The following is a 17,254-nucleotide window of genomic DNA, read 5'->3' on the forward strand; positions in this document are numbered from 1 at the left end:
AATGTGCATTTTTTTTCGATTAATATATCTCTATTTGTTTCAATCTGATTGTAATGATTAGTTTTAATTTAATAGCTATTTTTTTCACCATTTGTAAAGTAAAATAACATAATATTGGAAGAATAGAAGAATTATGAATTCTGATAATCGTTAGTAAGAATATGAATCATTTTATATTAACCAGGTTCGTCTATAGAAATTTAGTTTTTTCCTTCCCAAGACCGCTATTTAAAATAAAATATGTGTTAATATCTTAATAGTGATATAAAGGTTTGCATATTAGGCATATACATGGTGGCATCACTGCACTCAATAAATTAGCAATGCAGCCAAATTTATAATCTGATAAGGTCAACTTGACCTCATCCTCTTTTGAAAATAATTAGCATTGAAAAATAACTTGAAAATCCATCACAAAATTGCAAAATTCTGTCACTTTCCCCTATTGTTTTTATTATTAGGTATATTTTTACTATGATTTGAAATGCATTTTCATCAAATCATTCAGCCTTATTATATTCAATTTTTGATATTATTAGGAAACGAAACATATTAAATTTATTGAGTTTTTAATTTATTTAATTCTTATTTTCTGTTGTATTCGCATTTGCTTGAAATCTCTTACCGTTAATTTTATTGCATAATCAGTAACATTTGCTGTACATTGTTTTATTGTTGTGATAACATATTTTTTTATTTAATTATTTTCTTGTCTATATCTACAAACTTTGATAAAAGAAATCTTTATTTATTCGGAATTATCTGCTCTGTAGTAGATAAACATGTAGACTGATTATATATTTTTGGGGGCTAAATTTGTTGTACCTGATACACATGTCTGATATTTTTGATAGATATACCTTCAATATCAGTGTTTACCTATGAAATGATCTTTTTTTATGTAAAAAATCAAATTGCTGTTTGTAATTTTCAGTAGGTATTTTCAAATAATCAAAGACTGATATTCAAACATTATATATGTAATGCTATTTTAAACTCTAATTTCAATTTAATTAATTTCCAAGGTTTTATCTTAATTTAGCCCATAGTAACTTCATTCTAAAATATTCTCTTATTTCTTGATCCAATTCCACTATCTCTACTTAATTAATTCAAGAGAAGCTTTGTAAAATTGCTGAATCGGCTAAAAGTCTAACTTTCCAACACACAGCGTGAAGGGCTAGAAAAATGTCCTATAAGCACATTCTTTTTAAAACTTCCCTGTGTTTCCCCTGCCTTGTCGATGCGTGTAGCAAAAATCCCTATCGAAATCTTAATAATATATTAGCACTGTAAAGAAATATTTTCCCTATCAAAATCTCAGGTTATATAAGACCAGGGATAAAATCTTCAAGAGCTTTTTCCTCATTTCTTTCTGTGCTGTGTGTGTTGCTCGTCGCTCCTGCTTGTAAATAATGCCTGCTTCTCCAAGATGAAATAAAACGACGTCACGAAATTGAAAGTCTCTTCACTGTCTTCGAAACTACATTCTGCTTCACATAAAATAATGCTTATATATATAATTTATATCCTAATTAATTATCTTTTTTATTTAATTAATTCTACACGTGGTCTATAAAATAACCCACTTCAGCATTTTCTCACTCTCCAAGTGAAGGCATAAAAATTATTAATGCCTACAACATTCTTTTAAAAATTCCCAAGATTCACTATCCTAAATCCCTATCAAAATCTCATAGTAAAACCAGTGAAGGGAAAAATTTTGGTCTCTTTTGCTATTGTGTCGCAATGTAGACTGACGATTTCTTAGCACTTATTCTTTGTTCGTAAATTATGCCTCCCGTAGTGAAATAAATTAGTTTTAAAATTTTCAAAAGTTTCCTCTATTCGGCCACACTTCTGCTAAAATATGATATATATAATATAGCTGCTGAAATATCCTGATGAATGAAATTGTGGGCAGCCGAGAAATTGGTCTTTCAACTCCTTCCTTCACATATAATAATGTGTCTGACTCTTGTATTGAGTTACAGAATTCTCATTTTCGATAGTAAAATCTGTAATTGATTAAAAGAAGTATTTTATTACTAGAACACCTTTTAATATCTCAGATATTCTTATATGTGTCGAAATCCTATAAATATCCAGAAAAACATGCGCCATTTCATAATAAGCTGAATTACATTCGCAAAATAGCGTTAATTTTATTGTGAACACATTATTATAAACTTGAATATAAAAATAAAGTTATGGTAGGTATTCAAAAAATTATAAAATTGTAAAATCCTCAATACGAATATTTTTATAGGTATTTACGACAGATATAATATTCTTTAGAATGAGAGTTCTATAATTTACACGATTAGCTAAGAAATCGTAAATTGCAAGCATCTTTTAGAAAATACAAAAAGAAAGAAATTTATCTGGAATATCAGACGAAATTAGTTTTATTAGTAAAAATAATACCTTAATGATTTCTTTACATAAACCTTGAACAGTTTGCTAAAAATGTTAAATTAGTAAATAATTAAAGAAGATATTATTTATTTTAACATAAAGGAATTGCATTTATTTGTTTTATATATAAAACTAACTATTTGAAAACTAATAAATCTATTGTTTTTCGAATTTGCCTTGTGCAGTCTATCATGGTATGGAACGTGGAATATTTTACGAACTTTAAAGTAGTGGGAAAAATTTAATAATGTAAATGGTACGAAATTTAATATCGCAAGTCATTTAAATTCCTTTTAGAACATTTCATTATTTTATTTGTTATTGAAAAAAAATCTCAATTTTTATTTTGAGTTTTTTTCTTAATCTAAAGTAATCTAGCTTTTTATTTTTATACTGTAGTCTTGTAGTCAGCGTCATTGACCTAATTTACTGAATCAGATGGAGTAATGTTTCCACTTGTCCTAAATAAAAGAAAGGAAAAAGCCTAATAAGTCTGTTCTGTCCTTTCAGAGTCGCGCATGTACACGTGGTATTTAATGTAGATGATAAACTATATCTGTATAAACTTTACCACTATTTGCTTTCTTCATCGAAATCGGAACGAGATAATGTGATTTCTCAGAAATCGCGAAATTTTAGATTATAAAAATATTCTAGTTTAATTTTTTTTTTCGATAAGTAACATCATTTTTGTCACACTTTATTTAAAACTTAAACTCGATTTGGATATACATATTTATTATTTAAAAGAACAATTTGTAGAAATAATTTGTGTTATTTCAACTTCCACCATTCCAGAAATTAAAATATACATATATGTGCTTATGTATGGAAAATATGATTATAACTTAAAAACTTTTCTGGGCCTTCTCTCAATTTAGCGAGAATCCATGATATTGTTCTTGACTTTTTCAATCACTTATGCATCATCAATTTATAACAGTAGATATTTCAAATAACAAACATCACTATTATTATAGTGATAAAAATATCCCAAAAAAGCGGTGATCATAATACCATCCATTATTATTTTACGATTATCTCAATATTTAATCAAATCAGATTAATACTGCTAAAGAAATTTTAAAAAAATGTATTAAATGAATTGCAAATAATTTCTAAAATATAATTCTACCGAATATTATCTTTAAGTCATCGAAAACTATTCTATTTTGTCACTATAGAATATTGAAAGTCAGAAGGTCAATTATACGGGGAGGGTTAATTATATAGAGTATATATTGCAGCACCTAAATAAAAAAGTATTGTTGTAAATCATGGGTTGACTACTCCGATCCGTCTGAAGGCACAAGGAAAAACTTGGGTGATCTGACCGGCGCAACAGCAACACTGGTTGAGACCTAAGGACTATCACCGGTCAAGGTAGAACTCTTCCTTAAGGAAGAACGCCCCGTCATCGATGGGAGGAGTCAGATCCCCACCCTTTCGTGTATCCTCCAGGGTGGCGAGATCCAACCACCATGCCGGAAGCATCTCATCCTCATTTCGAGGTTCCCCCCGGGGGGGGGGAGTGTTGTTGTAAAACACAACAAATCTAAATTTTGTTCAAAATATAACTGAAGGCTTTTCGTACATTTTCGATTTTTTTACGTAAGGAAGGATTGTATGCATATGATCGATATATCCTTTAAAGACATTCAAAAATATTTAGCAACAGATTTCAGTAATTTTTTCTTCTTTTTTTAAGCAATTCATTATTCTGGAAGTTTATTATTATTCAAAATTATTATTATTATAATTCATTATTCAAAAGAAATCCCACCCATTTTAATGTCACATCGTGGTGAACATTTACCAAAAAAAATCTTAAAAATTCTACTCATATAATCAATGTTGTTTTTACCATTGTTGATCGATTATTTCTGGAATGTGTATTTTTTATGAAAAAAAAAAATTGGTTTGAAACTATATGCCTGTAGACAGCATTTTTCACTTATAAAGGTTACATTAGATTTTTAAAAAATGAAATATTTGGTTGTAAATGTTATTGGATTTAAATCTTAGTTTCTGTGAACAAATGCAAGACCTAACCAAAAATTTTACTTGGTTATTTAATAAGCGGTAAGATTTGGTCATTCCATTCTATAATTGCTGCTTCCTTCTTTATTCAGCTTTCTTTAATTGACAATCCTTTAGGTTAGCTTAAGATGAAGAATAATTTATTGTTGCTGAGTGAATGATTGATTTCAAAAAAGATATGATTTTTCTATCTTTTTTTTATAAGAAAATCAGGAAAGAAAAAAGAACAGTGATCATGATGCAAAATAATTGTCTGTTGGCAATTTTTTAGGTTACATGTACCTAGATTTAGAACAAAATGAATATTATCAACAAGTCATTGACAATGCATTTAAAAAAAAAAGTTGTTTTTGTGTATCTGTAACTAATATTATCTGCTGTTACTTTATCTGAGAACTACGTGATACGGGTAGGTGTTGTATTTATGCAGTCTATGTGTTTGGATTTAAATTAGCTACAATTTAATCTCGGATGCTATAAAATGTATTAGCTGAAATATTCAGTAATAAGATTAAATCATCTGTGAAGTTTTATCAATATTTTTACTAACCTTTAATAATAAATTAGTGGGTTGTGGTTTCTAAAGCATTTTGCCCTCATTACTTCCAGTTTATATTATGAGGTATTTGTCTCCTCTTAGCAAAATAGCTAAGTCCCCGAGCAAAGGATTCATGATGTGACTTGTTTTGATCAAAGTGACCCGCATACCTATGATTTGTCTCTTCTGGTTTGGAGAACGTTGTTTTCATAGAAGTCCTAACCTATATTGGTGTTCTCTTGGAAGATATTATGGTAAGAGTCTGATCGTACGAAGCAATTAGTGGCTAAGGCATCAGATGCCCGCCTCGTCATCTGACCGCGGTTCAAAATTACGAGGTCCATCCCAAAATAGCCCTAGTGTTGCTTTAAAAACGGAACGTTAATACAATTTAACTAAATTAAATTAGTGGCTGAGCCATAAATCGCTCTGCCAGTTTTTTATGAATGCTAGTTGGGGCCACATTCTGCGAACTGAATTCTCGACCATCTTTCCCTATTGAAGTTCCTCCACTTTACTTCACCTTAGCCCATCAGACCATTGATGGAGCTTTTAGGATATAGTTGACATATATTTAAAGGCAGCTTTCCATATTTCTTCTTTTATTCTCAACATTCGTTTAACCTATAAATTGCGAACACATAATTGTGGTGTGGTTTTAAATTGATAAGATTTTACCTAAATATAGATAAATTTCAATTTATTTCATTTTAAATACAATAGATAAATACTTTAAATAAAATTAATAAAGTCGCTGAATTGTATTATGAAAATGAAGTATCTGTGAAGTTCATGCATGCATGTGGATTCATGCTTTTATGTTTGCAACAATAGCATATAATGTCAAACCGGTTTTAAGTACAAAAGCTAAATAAGTTACATCTCCCAATCTTTTAAGGCCTCATGAAAATTTCCAACTTTTTGCTCTAAATGTCTTTTAGAATACTTTAAATAACCACGACAGAATTAGAAAATTTTGTCAATGATATTTGCTTTGACATAATATTTCACATTAGAAAGTTGAACAGAAGAAATATCATTTTCGCAACGAAATGAAGTTTAAAATACATTAATATAAACTACATCAGAAGAAAAATCTTTCTTTATCTTTAGAATTGATATTAAAGTATTTTGAGAATAAGTGAAACAGACATTGATATTTATTTAAACTTGATTTTAATATATTTTCTGTGATTAAGTTTCGTATTGTTAAATGAACGAATCTAGAATTAAAGATTAAATTTTATTAAACAGAAAATTGTAACTCAATTTATTAGATTATTAGTATTATTTGCATCAAAATTATAGCTTTTATAATTTCGGAATGACAGAGTTATTGATGAGTTTCTTTTTCATTTAATAGTTTAAAAAGCAAATTTTCCCCGTTTTATTTATTATTTTAAATTTTTTTATAATCTGGATTAATTTTCACAGATTATTTAATGTATAATTTAAACTACAGTGGTTTCAATTGCAATTCAGTAATTTTTAAGAACTAAATTTAAATTAACCGACAATTAAAGGCTAGATAGTTTGAATTTAGTATAAATTAATTATTAAAAGTGAAAAATTGGACATTCTTTTCTTTAATACAAGAACTCTTCTAAGTATTAGTCACTCGTTTCAAAAGAACAATAATAAAAGCCGTTTGCATTTTCGCACGGACGCATCATTCTGCTCTCAAAGAACAATAATTGATCACTATTTGATATGTTTTCAATATGCCATGCCACCTCAAATCATATAAATTAAAAAATGATTATAATTTTTTAAAAATCTCCAAAAGCTATTTTTTGTATCCTTTTTTTATGTAACTTGTTTAAGATAAAATTTAGTAATTAATTTTTCATTTTCTTCCTAATACACTAGAGTTTTGAAATTTTGTATATTCATGTACTCTGGATGACAATACACTATTTTAATATTTTTAGATCTAGTTTTTTAGGTAAATGATTAATTTTATTCGATGTTAATTCCATACGCATGGTGTCACTTGGTAATGAACTTGAGGGTAAGATTTCGCGATTCCTTGTATTTATAATAATTAATTATAAATTAATGACTGAAAAATGCATCTGAATTTCTATGTTTTTGAGAACTTTAATAAAAAAATTAGATATTTTTGAACTAAATTTAATATTTTTTTTGTATTTTATCTAAATTTTTCTCCATAATCATGATTTGTTTATCGTTTTATGATAATGAACTGCCAATAATTAGAAAAAATTTCTTTCGTGATTAGTCTGCAATATGCATATTATGCAGAGTGTTCTTTGAATAAGATTCTGGAAACGCATCCATAGAGCCTTATATGTATACGTATTCTAATCCTTTTATTTTTAATATAATTGATATATTTGAATAGAATTTTGTTTTAAATATCTATAGCAAACTTTTTGTGGATAAAACTCTATACATAAAGCGAACATTGTTTGATTTAACTAGCGCATTCTTAGGCCTTGAGAAGCAAAGAAGCATAGGAATTCCATGTGTACACAGGAGGAGATATGAGACTCCATGTGTACACAGGAATACATAGCACAGGAATCTGTGATTAGCATGTGTACACAGGAATACATAGCACAGGAATCTGTGATTAGTATGTGCACACAGGAATACATAGCACAGGAATCTGTGACTAGCATGTATACACAGGAATACATAGCACAGGAATCTGGACTATTCATATATGTACACATGCTAGACACAGGAATTTGAAATCAGATTGTTCAAACTTTTTAGGAGCTGGGGGGGGGGGCGATAGCGTATCTATATGATTTTGTTAAAAAGCTCATTAATAATTCTAAAATGATTATTAATTTTTTTTAACATGAATGAAACTGAGATTTCTTTTTCAACAATTTCTCATAATTTGTTTTTTTTTAATTTAAAATATTTTTAGAATATATTATTATTATAAATTATTTTGCTATTTTAAATTATTAACCATTAATTTAAAATTTGCGGTGAGCTGGACAGAATCATTAAACGAGTAGTAGCTTGCCGACCACTGCTTTGAACTTTTATTTTAATAACTTGTATATTGAAGCAAAATAATCCTCTCCTTTCATATTAATATTCCCAAAACACGTTTTCACCCGATTCAAGAAACAATAATTTGCAAAACTGAAAGGCGATTACAACACTGAACGAGAAATGCCGTCCTTTTTTTCCCCCTTCGCGTAAAGCCAGCTGGAACAGCCTTGCATCAGAAAGAATTACATCATCAAGACAGTCACTTGCAGCTTGCTGGATTATGACGTGAGCAATTGAATGAGAACGTTGTAGTTGTATGCAGTTGTAAAAGATGAAAGTCACTTCTACTAAAAATAGAAACAAACATTGGAGCGATCGAGTCCGTGCCCTCTTTGTCTTATCACCCACCGTTTTCTCATGTTATGTGGTCGTAACTTTTTTATTTTAACTGGCGCGCGTAAAACATTTATTCTAGGATTCCCTTTCTTTCCATTATAATGAAATCATCAGCGTTTAAAGTAAAATATGAACTGCTGGACTTCGATCATTTCTGACTAGTGTATGCAACAAGCCAGGCGTCTGATGCGGAGGAATTAAACACCGGTATTTGAAACATTCATCAACATGTGTTCTTGTTTGATTCGTGTTCAAAGGCGGTTATTGTTAATACTGCCCAAAATCCATACTTTGGAACTCTCAGTTGCTTTTCATGCCTCAAAAACATGTGTGAGAGCTTTGAAGCTACAGCCGTAAGTTACTGTTTTATGTTCAAAATTATTTTTGATCCTTGTTATTTGTTTAGTTTTAAAATAAAAGTTCCTAAAATCAAATATTTAGTAGGTAAAATAGGTAGTATATATATGATAATATTCTTACTTTTATATCTTTACTTTAGCTAAAAAAAATATGTTTATTCTTACCAAAGAAATTTGTACTTTACTCATGACTTCCATGCGAACTCGCTTTATTTTGGGAATATAACCTTGTAATCTTTCAGACCGGTTTTTACATTTTTTGAAATTGAAGTCCGAATGATTTTTTTTTCTCTGAAGAATAAGGTGCAATTAAAAATTGTTTAAAAGCGCGTTCAACGTTATTTTATTTTTTAAATTTATTGAAAGTAATTTTATTTGACGTTCAGCTACAGTTTTCAATAAACAACCTTCATTAAAAAATCTTAATTTAATTAAAATTTTTGTGCTGCTGCTCTCAGTATGATCTTATATTTTGATTTAGTATTTGGGGAGATGGATGGTATTTAATAATGCGGAGCTATTTTCTTTAGATCAGTTGATTAACCTTTTCCCTAGATAAGTTATTTTCCCTTTTAATTATATTCTTACACAAAAACAAAGCAAAAAAATGTAAGAAATGGCTGAATCAATATCCTCTTAGCTCTTATGTGATCTCCAATATATAGTACTTTAAGTGTTTATATTAATGAAGATCTAATTTTTTTGGATAAATTTCATTGACAATTGACATGTTGACAATTTTTTCTCTCAAAATTTTAAAAAAGTTTTGCCTTCCATATCGTGAGTTTTTCATCAAGCAGTGACATTCATATTCAATCTTCACTTCAAATAAACTTATTAAAAATTTTCCAATTATAAAAATGAAAAATAATAACTTTTTCATGAGATTTCATTAAGCAAATGATGAGAATGATTTTTTTTGTTCTTTAATTCTTTGATGTTAAAATCTATCACAGCATATAAGGTTTCTTCCCTTTTTTTTCACTGCATAGCTTATATTTTTAAAAATTATTCCTTAGCACTTACTTACTTCTAGCCATAAATTTACATAATTCTTTCCCTTTTGATGCATTCTCTACTTGGTTTAAAGAATGATTGAATTTTCAAGTTAGTGAAAACACCAATAATTTTACTTTAGAGTGATTATTTTTGTTTAATCTTTCTGTCTTACTTTCGTACAAATTCAAGAGCAACCGAATGTTATCACATCGCACCAGTTGATATTTTGGGAGTAGGCATGTATAACAGCTTTATAAATATTTTATACTTGTTTAGAACTATTCTTTATAATTCATCATTTCAACATCCAGTTTACTTAAACTTAAGTTTCCATAGCTTTGAACAAATATCCTGTTACATACATCCCTAGTAAATTTAAAAGTGAGGGCAATTTTTAAACTTTAGATGTATTTTCTTTTTTTCATTCTAATGTTATGTAAACTTCTGAAAATGATATGTGCGTTGCTAAAGAATTAAGAGAATTATGTGAATTCCAAGTGTCCTGTACAAAGTTTCCATTGCTTAGTAGTATTAATTTAAGCTGCCTTCAAGTCACGAAATTGAATCACGAATTCGATTATGCGAATTCCTCCACATCTCGAATTTTTCAGCTCTATAAGTAGTAAGTATTCTGAACACTATATTCCAGGATATCCAGTACTAAAGAGTGGATATGATTTTTTTCTGAATCAATTTTGAAGCTTAGAGGGGAAAAAATCAAAACTATTTTCGTAGTCAAGTATGTATTTTAAATTTGACCGAAGTTTTTTTTTTTTTTTTTTTGATCGATCGTACCTCTACTTGGTTTCTGCTTTAAAAATCGTAGGTCACGGTTTTTAATTTTTCCAAAATATTTCATTGGAATCTTTTCTTGTTCTTGCATTTAAAATATTGCATTTAATTTTCGTCTATGATGCAACAATTTTTTTGCCACGTTTTAAAAATAATTTTATTTAGAATTCCTTGTTTATTCGTCACAGTCGATAGAATTTGCTAATTGGTTGATACATATTCATGAGGTGTTAAAGTTTGCTGATTTGCACTTATGGTTATTTCCATATGAAATGCTTTTAGATTTGTAAATTTTAAGAAAAAATATCTATCAGTTACAGATATTCCAAGGAATTTACTTCTCTTTTATAGCTCTAATGCTTAATTTCTATGTTATTGGTACCAAATACCGATTATTTTGCAAATCATTGGAATTATTATACAATCAAAAGACGGGCATAGCATTAAATGACCACAATGCAATACCAGTTTCAAATTTTTTGTTTGAAAAACAAAGACAATAAGAAAACGGGATGTTTTTATTTTGCATAATTTATGTATTTAAATTACATTGTTCATAACAGCGGTGATTCTCTTTAGATATTAAACATTTAGGCATTAAGCCTCTTGTCTAAAAACTGTCTGAAATGATTATTCATCAGTTCAGCATAATTTATGATGCATCTGAGCGTGAAATGCACTTTAAATTTGAATTCAGCTTTTTGTCTTCTGAGTATATTTATTGAGTCATATTTGTTTTATCCATTAGATCAACAATAGCATTGGATCAAACAAGCTTTATTTTGAAAGAAATAAAGAGAAAAATTGTGAAAGAAGTAAAATAACTTAAAAAGAACACGTCTGCAAAACGTCTTTATTGTAGTTGTTACAATTGCGCATTTCACTAAATCTAAAAAATAAATCACTAAAAGAAATGTGCCCGAAAGGTAAGAAGAAAATTATTAATAATTAATATTTATGTCTAAAAATTAACAAACTGATATTATGGCAATTAATCAATAACGTTAATTCTAAATTTATTGAAAAGAAAAAAACCTATCAATAATACTTATTTATGAATTTAAAACTATTTAAATTTTGCGAATGTAATAAACATCTACTTTCCATTATTGGTAACTTAGTTTGTGTGCATTCTGTCTAAACAGAAGGAAATATTCAGAAAATCCATTGTACTAATGCAAATATTTCGTAAAAATTAACCAAAACCTGGATAATTAGTTATGACGATACTATTGTTGTGCAATCCCTTTTCTCTTGGTGGCTTTTCGTTTTTAAAGACGGTTTCGGCATCTTTGTTCCTTTAGTTATTTGTGATATTCTAATGACTTTTTAAATATCTAAAAAGCATATCACGTAAAGCAGTTATTAGTTAATGATTCTAACACTACTTTTGTTCGCTGTTTTATTTATTATTGTGAAGGGAATAAATTGTATCTATTTTAATGGTTAATTTTGACGAAAATATTGAATAATAGGCAAATACTCAAATACGTGAATAAGTTCTTTAGCTGCTATGTTCCGAACACCTGTTGAAGGCATTTTAGATCTCATTAATTTCTATGCATATCGTTATTTAAATATTTACGAAATCTTGAGTTAATAGCAAAAGCAGTATAAATTCGCTTGTTTTGAATATTTTTTGGATCTTGATGACTTTATTATTAATTCCAATGATTTAAACAAATTCGATATTAGGGAAAAAAATTTTGAGTATTATTTTAAAATGAAATTCTTTTTTTTTATTATCGTGAAATAAATATGTGTCAGTTTCATTCGTCGTTAAGTTTTTTTAATATTATTATCAAAGCAAAAACGTCTTATATTATGAGTGATTTGTTTCCCTTAAAAATGGCTTCACAAGGAAAATATTTATAAAAAAAATTAACATTTTTTGTCTTATAAAAATTATCATAGCATTGCATTTATTATCTATTTACCCTTCTTGAATTATCTTCTTATCGATTTATTAAATGAATTTTTTTCTGAAATACTTGTTATTGATTCTTGCAATTCTTGAAATTGGTGTAAAGCAAAGGACAAAATGAAACTGAAATGTATTTCGATTTCTGTCTCTATCTGCCTTGAAATATACTAAAGAAACTTAAATAATATGTGGAAATTTAAGTTGACTGCTTTTTCTTCTTTCGATAAGGATATTTCACTTAGATTTTCGAAGTATTAAAAATATCTTTTGTATATAATTCATTTTAGAAAATAACATATCATTTAAAAATGACGAGGGGCATGTTTAACGCATGGTATTTACGATTATAAATTCTGGTAATTGAAGGTGTAACACTAAATCAAAGAAAAATAGCCATTCTCTTAATAAAAAGAAAATGATTGAGGCTCACAATATTTTACTCAATACGTTATTCAGTCAGAGAATTTTTTAAAACTCTATTCCAAAGAAAAAAAATAATTTGACTTTAACTCATTTTCTCATCAAGCAGAAGGATAAGAACATCTTGAAATAAATCCTGAGTTGCAACGAGTTCAAAATACCATTCATCAAGAACAGTTTCAATTTCTTTATTAAGGGTTATAGCAATTGATATTATCCTCTATTTTCCGACACTTAATATGTTAATTAATCAAATAATTAACTGGTTTCGAAGATGGATTTGCAAATTAAGCTGACAATGCTGTCTATTGCGATATTACACATCTGCTCCTTCATTTGTTGTAATTAAAACCATATGTTCTACAACTTGTTTTTCAGAAACCATATGTCTCATATTTCGAATTCACTGTCAAAATATCCATTCGAAGTCTTAAATATGTTGGCCCTTTGAATGGCGCGAAATTTTTCTCTGAAATGAAGCGTGGTTTTGGAAGTCGGTTCATTCTAATTTTAAAGCAAATTTTGTTACTTTATATAGAAGAGATAAAATTAAGCAATGCGAACTCAGCTTTTGAAGGTTAACGTACTTTGGTCAGCAAATATGATATCATTATTGCCAACGTGATATCTGATGCAGTGTTTGTAAACCTTCTTTCTGTTTTTTGGTGTTATCAGTATCCAAGAAAGACTTTAGAAAGAGGAATAATGAACAGTAAAATTTCAAAGTTCCGTGAATAAAAAAGACGAAATGACCTAAAATTAGCTAAATGGACAAAAACACTGTTTTGCCACGTGTCGTTAGTGATGATACATATTGAGGCAAAGCCTACTCGTGTTGGCACAGCATTGTAAAATATAGCTGTTGTTCCATAAAGCATAACATAACTTTGTATATTTTTGTTAGTAAATGATAATATATTAAATGGAAATACTCAGAATAAGTAATTGGTAACTTATAATTAAAAAATTGGGTTAATTGATATAAGAAAAGCAAAGTGAGAACTTTACTATATCAAATGTTACCACTAACAGTTTTAGTATGAATAGAATTATTATTTTCGATCAAGTATTCAGTTTATAGTATATACTAATGTAATAATTAAATGTGCTCGCAACTAATTTAATATAATTTATAGCCGGGAAAATGTGAAAGCATGAAAATAATATAGAATTCAAATTTGAAATTCGTGATGGTGTTTTTTATTTTATTTTGCATCGAAAGACGATACTGAACACTGAATTGCAAATACAGTCTATATTCGTGCATTTGCTGCTTCGGAATTGTATATTATGAGGTTTCTCTTTTAATAACTGGTCAATTTAGTTTCACATCTCAACATGTTTTTAACTTTATATAATCTGCTCTTTCAGTAATTTTGTGAAAATATGTTTCTATGTATTTATCGTTTTAATATCTGTACTTTGCAAAAAAAGAGCTAAAATAATAATAATAAAAAATTTGAAAGATTAACCGCAATTATTTAATGATTTCTTAGTTTACAAATAATTTTTTTAATTAGTATGATAAATTATAACGAAACAATAAACTTCGAATTAGTACAACATTATTTTTTTACAAGACCTGCCAAGTAGAATGTAACGTATCCATTTAAATGAATAATTAATATCCTAATATAGCATAAATAATTTCATTTGTATAATAATAGTTTTAATGATTCAAAATAAATTGAAATTATAGTCCTTAAATTATAATTAATAGAATTCGCACTCGGAGAATGCATTTTTCAATTTTTGGGCGAGCCCTTTTTTCAAGTCGAAAGAAGTTCTTAATTTTAATCGTAAATATATCTGCCAATTTTACAGATAATTCCATGAAACTTTTTCCTGTGTTTTTATCATAAGGTAGTGTACGCTTTTTTGACTGGACGTTTTGGCCAATCTCTTTTATTTTTTGAGTTATTTTTTGCAACTTCCTTATTTTGACGCTAGGAGCGCCTAACTTGTCTCAATAAATTCAGCATAGTCATTTCACTGTAGGTACACTTTATTACCCTGGATATACGAGACGCTGCTTTGAATTTAAAGGTCTTTACCGATTACACTGTATATTTATGTAATATGAAACATAGGATAATTATGTTGTGCTGTAATTTTAAGGGAGGGGAAACGATTTTTCGAAACATAGTCGCTTATAGGATTAAAGATAAATGTACACTTCAGGTATTATTTTTAGTTTATCTGAGCCATGGCCATTTGAGAGAAACCCGAAGTGCAGATTTCACTGCATAAAAAAGACCGGAAAAAAAAAGATTTCAATCTTTAAAAGCTCTGACGAAAAATCTCCGTTTTGTTAGTGAAACTGGAACTAAAACTGAAGATTTTTTGTGCAACCGTTTAAAACTGTTAAAATTACAGCTATTAGACCTTGAAAGACTGGGTAAAACACCAATGCCCGAGAAATCACAAATTGAAGTCTTTTTCTAAATTTTAATTTAGGTATTTAGAAAAAATTTAATTTTACAAAAGCGCTAATAATTCGAATTTCTTACACACATATATAAATGATATGTTTTGATGCCTCATGAAAGACGCAAGAGTGAATTCTCAAATGTAATGAAGTAGATACCATTCTTGAATATGTTTTTTATCAAGTTTTGATTAAAAAAAAATGCTTACGGAAAAATGAAGTTTAAAAAAAATCCATGATGAATAGTAAGGGCTATCAAATAAACCATTTTTGGTATATGTTTCTTGTCGGGTGATGTTTTTGACTTTGATTGTTATAAATACAAGAATATAAATGCTTGTACTGTTGTATAAGTATTTTTATAGAACTGTTAAATTACTCCCAGAAACCTGGTTGGACACAATAAAAATAAACTGTATGATCATCCTTTTATTTGACTTCGTTATCGTGCCTTATCAATTATAAGATAATTATTTTTGTAAAATTATTTATTCAAGATGGTCATTTATAATTCATTTAATTCCTTTCACTATAAAATTCTTTAGTATTTTTTAAATGTATTAATTGAGAATTTTAGCAAGTAGTAATAATAATAATAAAAGATTATGCCCTTACGCCCAGAAATCAAAATTAATATACGCCAAAGTTCTTCAATGATCGAAGAAGAATTTGCTAATGGGACTTATTAGAAACGTTCTTATAGCTTCAACTATGGAATTACGGATACTAAAGCTGCTTCACATAAAAGCACAACTTTTCGATCTCTAGATAATACGTGCCATTTGAAAATCTTGAATTGAATAGAAACTAACCCATCATCGTTTCCCATTTTGTTGCGTAATTGTAATATTAAATACAATTGATTAGAGATATAAGAATTAAAAGGACGTTGAGTTAATATGAGTAAAAAAATAATAATTTTAACATGAAATACTAAATATTTAAAGAAATATTTTAAATAATGCAAGTATTAGTGATTTCTTCCACGCCTATTTCCTTACATATATGATATGCATTTCAAGACATAGTAAAATTTATTTTCGCAGATTTTAGCTTGACGGAACGATTCTTATTGGTTTGTTCAAGCGTGGTATTTCACGTGATTGTCTGAACCTTGACGTAACGCCAAGGTTGAAACAAGGCACATTTGTAATTCAGAGTTCGTGAAAATCACGTGTATAGCAGTCATTCTGTGAGTTGTTTTTCTTGATTTGCCTGTCGGGATTAACGAAATCCTTGATAGATGATGAAATGTTTCATGACGGCAGGTGAAACTCTTTAGTATCACAGCTGTCTTATTCTCCTCACTAGAATTATTGAAATTTCAAGCAACTGCTAGGAATTATGCTTTTCTGCTTAGTTATTAGGTACACAGGTTTTTGTGAACATATACGATATTGAAAAAAAGCTCTTAAAATCCAATATACCTATGTATTATTATCAAAAATATTATTAAATTTTAATTTGTTTGAATTTGCTTTATTTCTTCTTGCAATATTGTTAGAAAATCGTTTGATTTTTGTTTTATTGCATTCAAATAAGCGTCAAGCGGCTAGTACTATTGTATATCTTTTTTGAGCACTGATAAACTGAGATATGCTTTTGAGCACTGCATTGTCTGTCCATAGCACGTAAGAATTCTATTTCGTAAGCATTTCAGAACTTAAGGGGAGAAAGGTGCTTTTTTTTTTTTTTTTCCCCGTTAAATGAACGATAGGGAAGGTAGGCGAACATTTTCTTGTATAAAATTAACTCAATCATTGCCATTTGATTATTAAAATATTATGATGCGCATTATTATCAAATTGTAAGAATAAGTATTATAATTGTCACAGTAAATATTGTAGGAGAAATATAAATAATTGTAATAAATTCTCAAATGTACTTACTTGTTGTTGTTGTTGTTTATAATGGCACTTGCCAAGTGCAATCTCGCTGACGAAGTCAGTGATTTTAAGCCAAGG

At 28.4% G+C, this 17,254-nt stretch overlaps 1 protein-coding gene across 3 annotated transcripts in view; it reads left to right on the forward strand.

Moving 5' to 3' along the window:
* The window catches only part of LOC129960118 (nocturnin-like), a 161,683-nt gene that overhangs the window by 75,848 nt on the left and 68,581 nt on the right, over positions 1–17,254 (forward strand). Inside the window, exon 1 of one of the 3 annotated variants that reach the window (XM_056073251.1) lies at positions 8,251–8,721. The exons of 1 other annotated variant lie outside the window; for it this stretch is intronic. Coding sequence is in view for 1 of the 2 variants with exons in the window: in XM_056073250.1 (XP_055929225.1) it covers positions 8,597–8,721 (125 nt within the window). In the remaining variant the exon portion in view is untranslated. Of the gene's footprint in view, positions 1–8,250; positions 8,722–17,254 lie in introns of those variants that run through there. One more of the 3 variants, XM_056073250.1, reaches the window with a different exon arrangement.

The sequence above is a fragment of the Argiope bruennichi genome, chromosome X2 (genome assembly GCF_947563725.1).
Source record: "Argiope bruennichi chromosome X2, qqArgBrue1.1, whole genome shotgun sequence".
Lineage (NCBI taxonomy): Eukaryota > Metazoa > Arthropoda > Arachnida > Araneae > Araneidae > Argiope > Argiope bruennichi.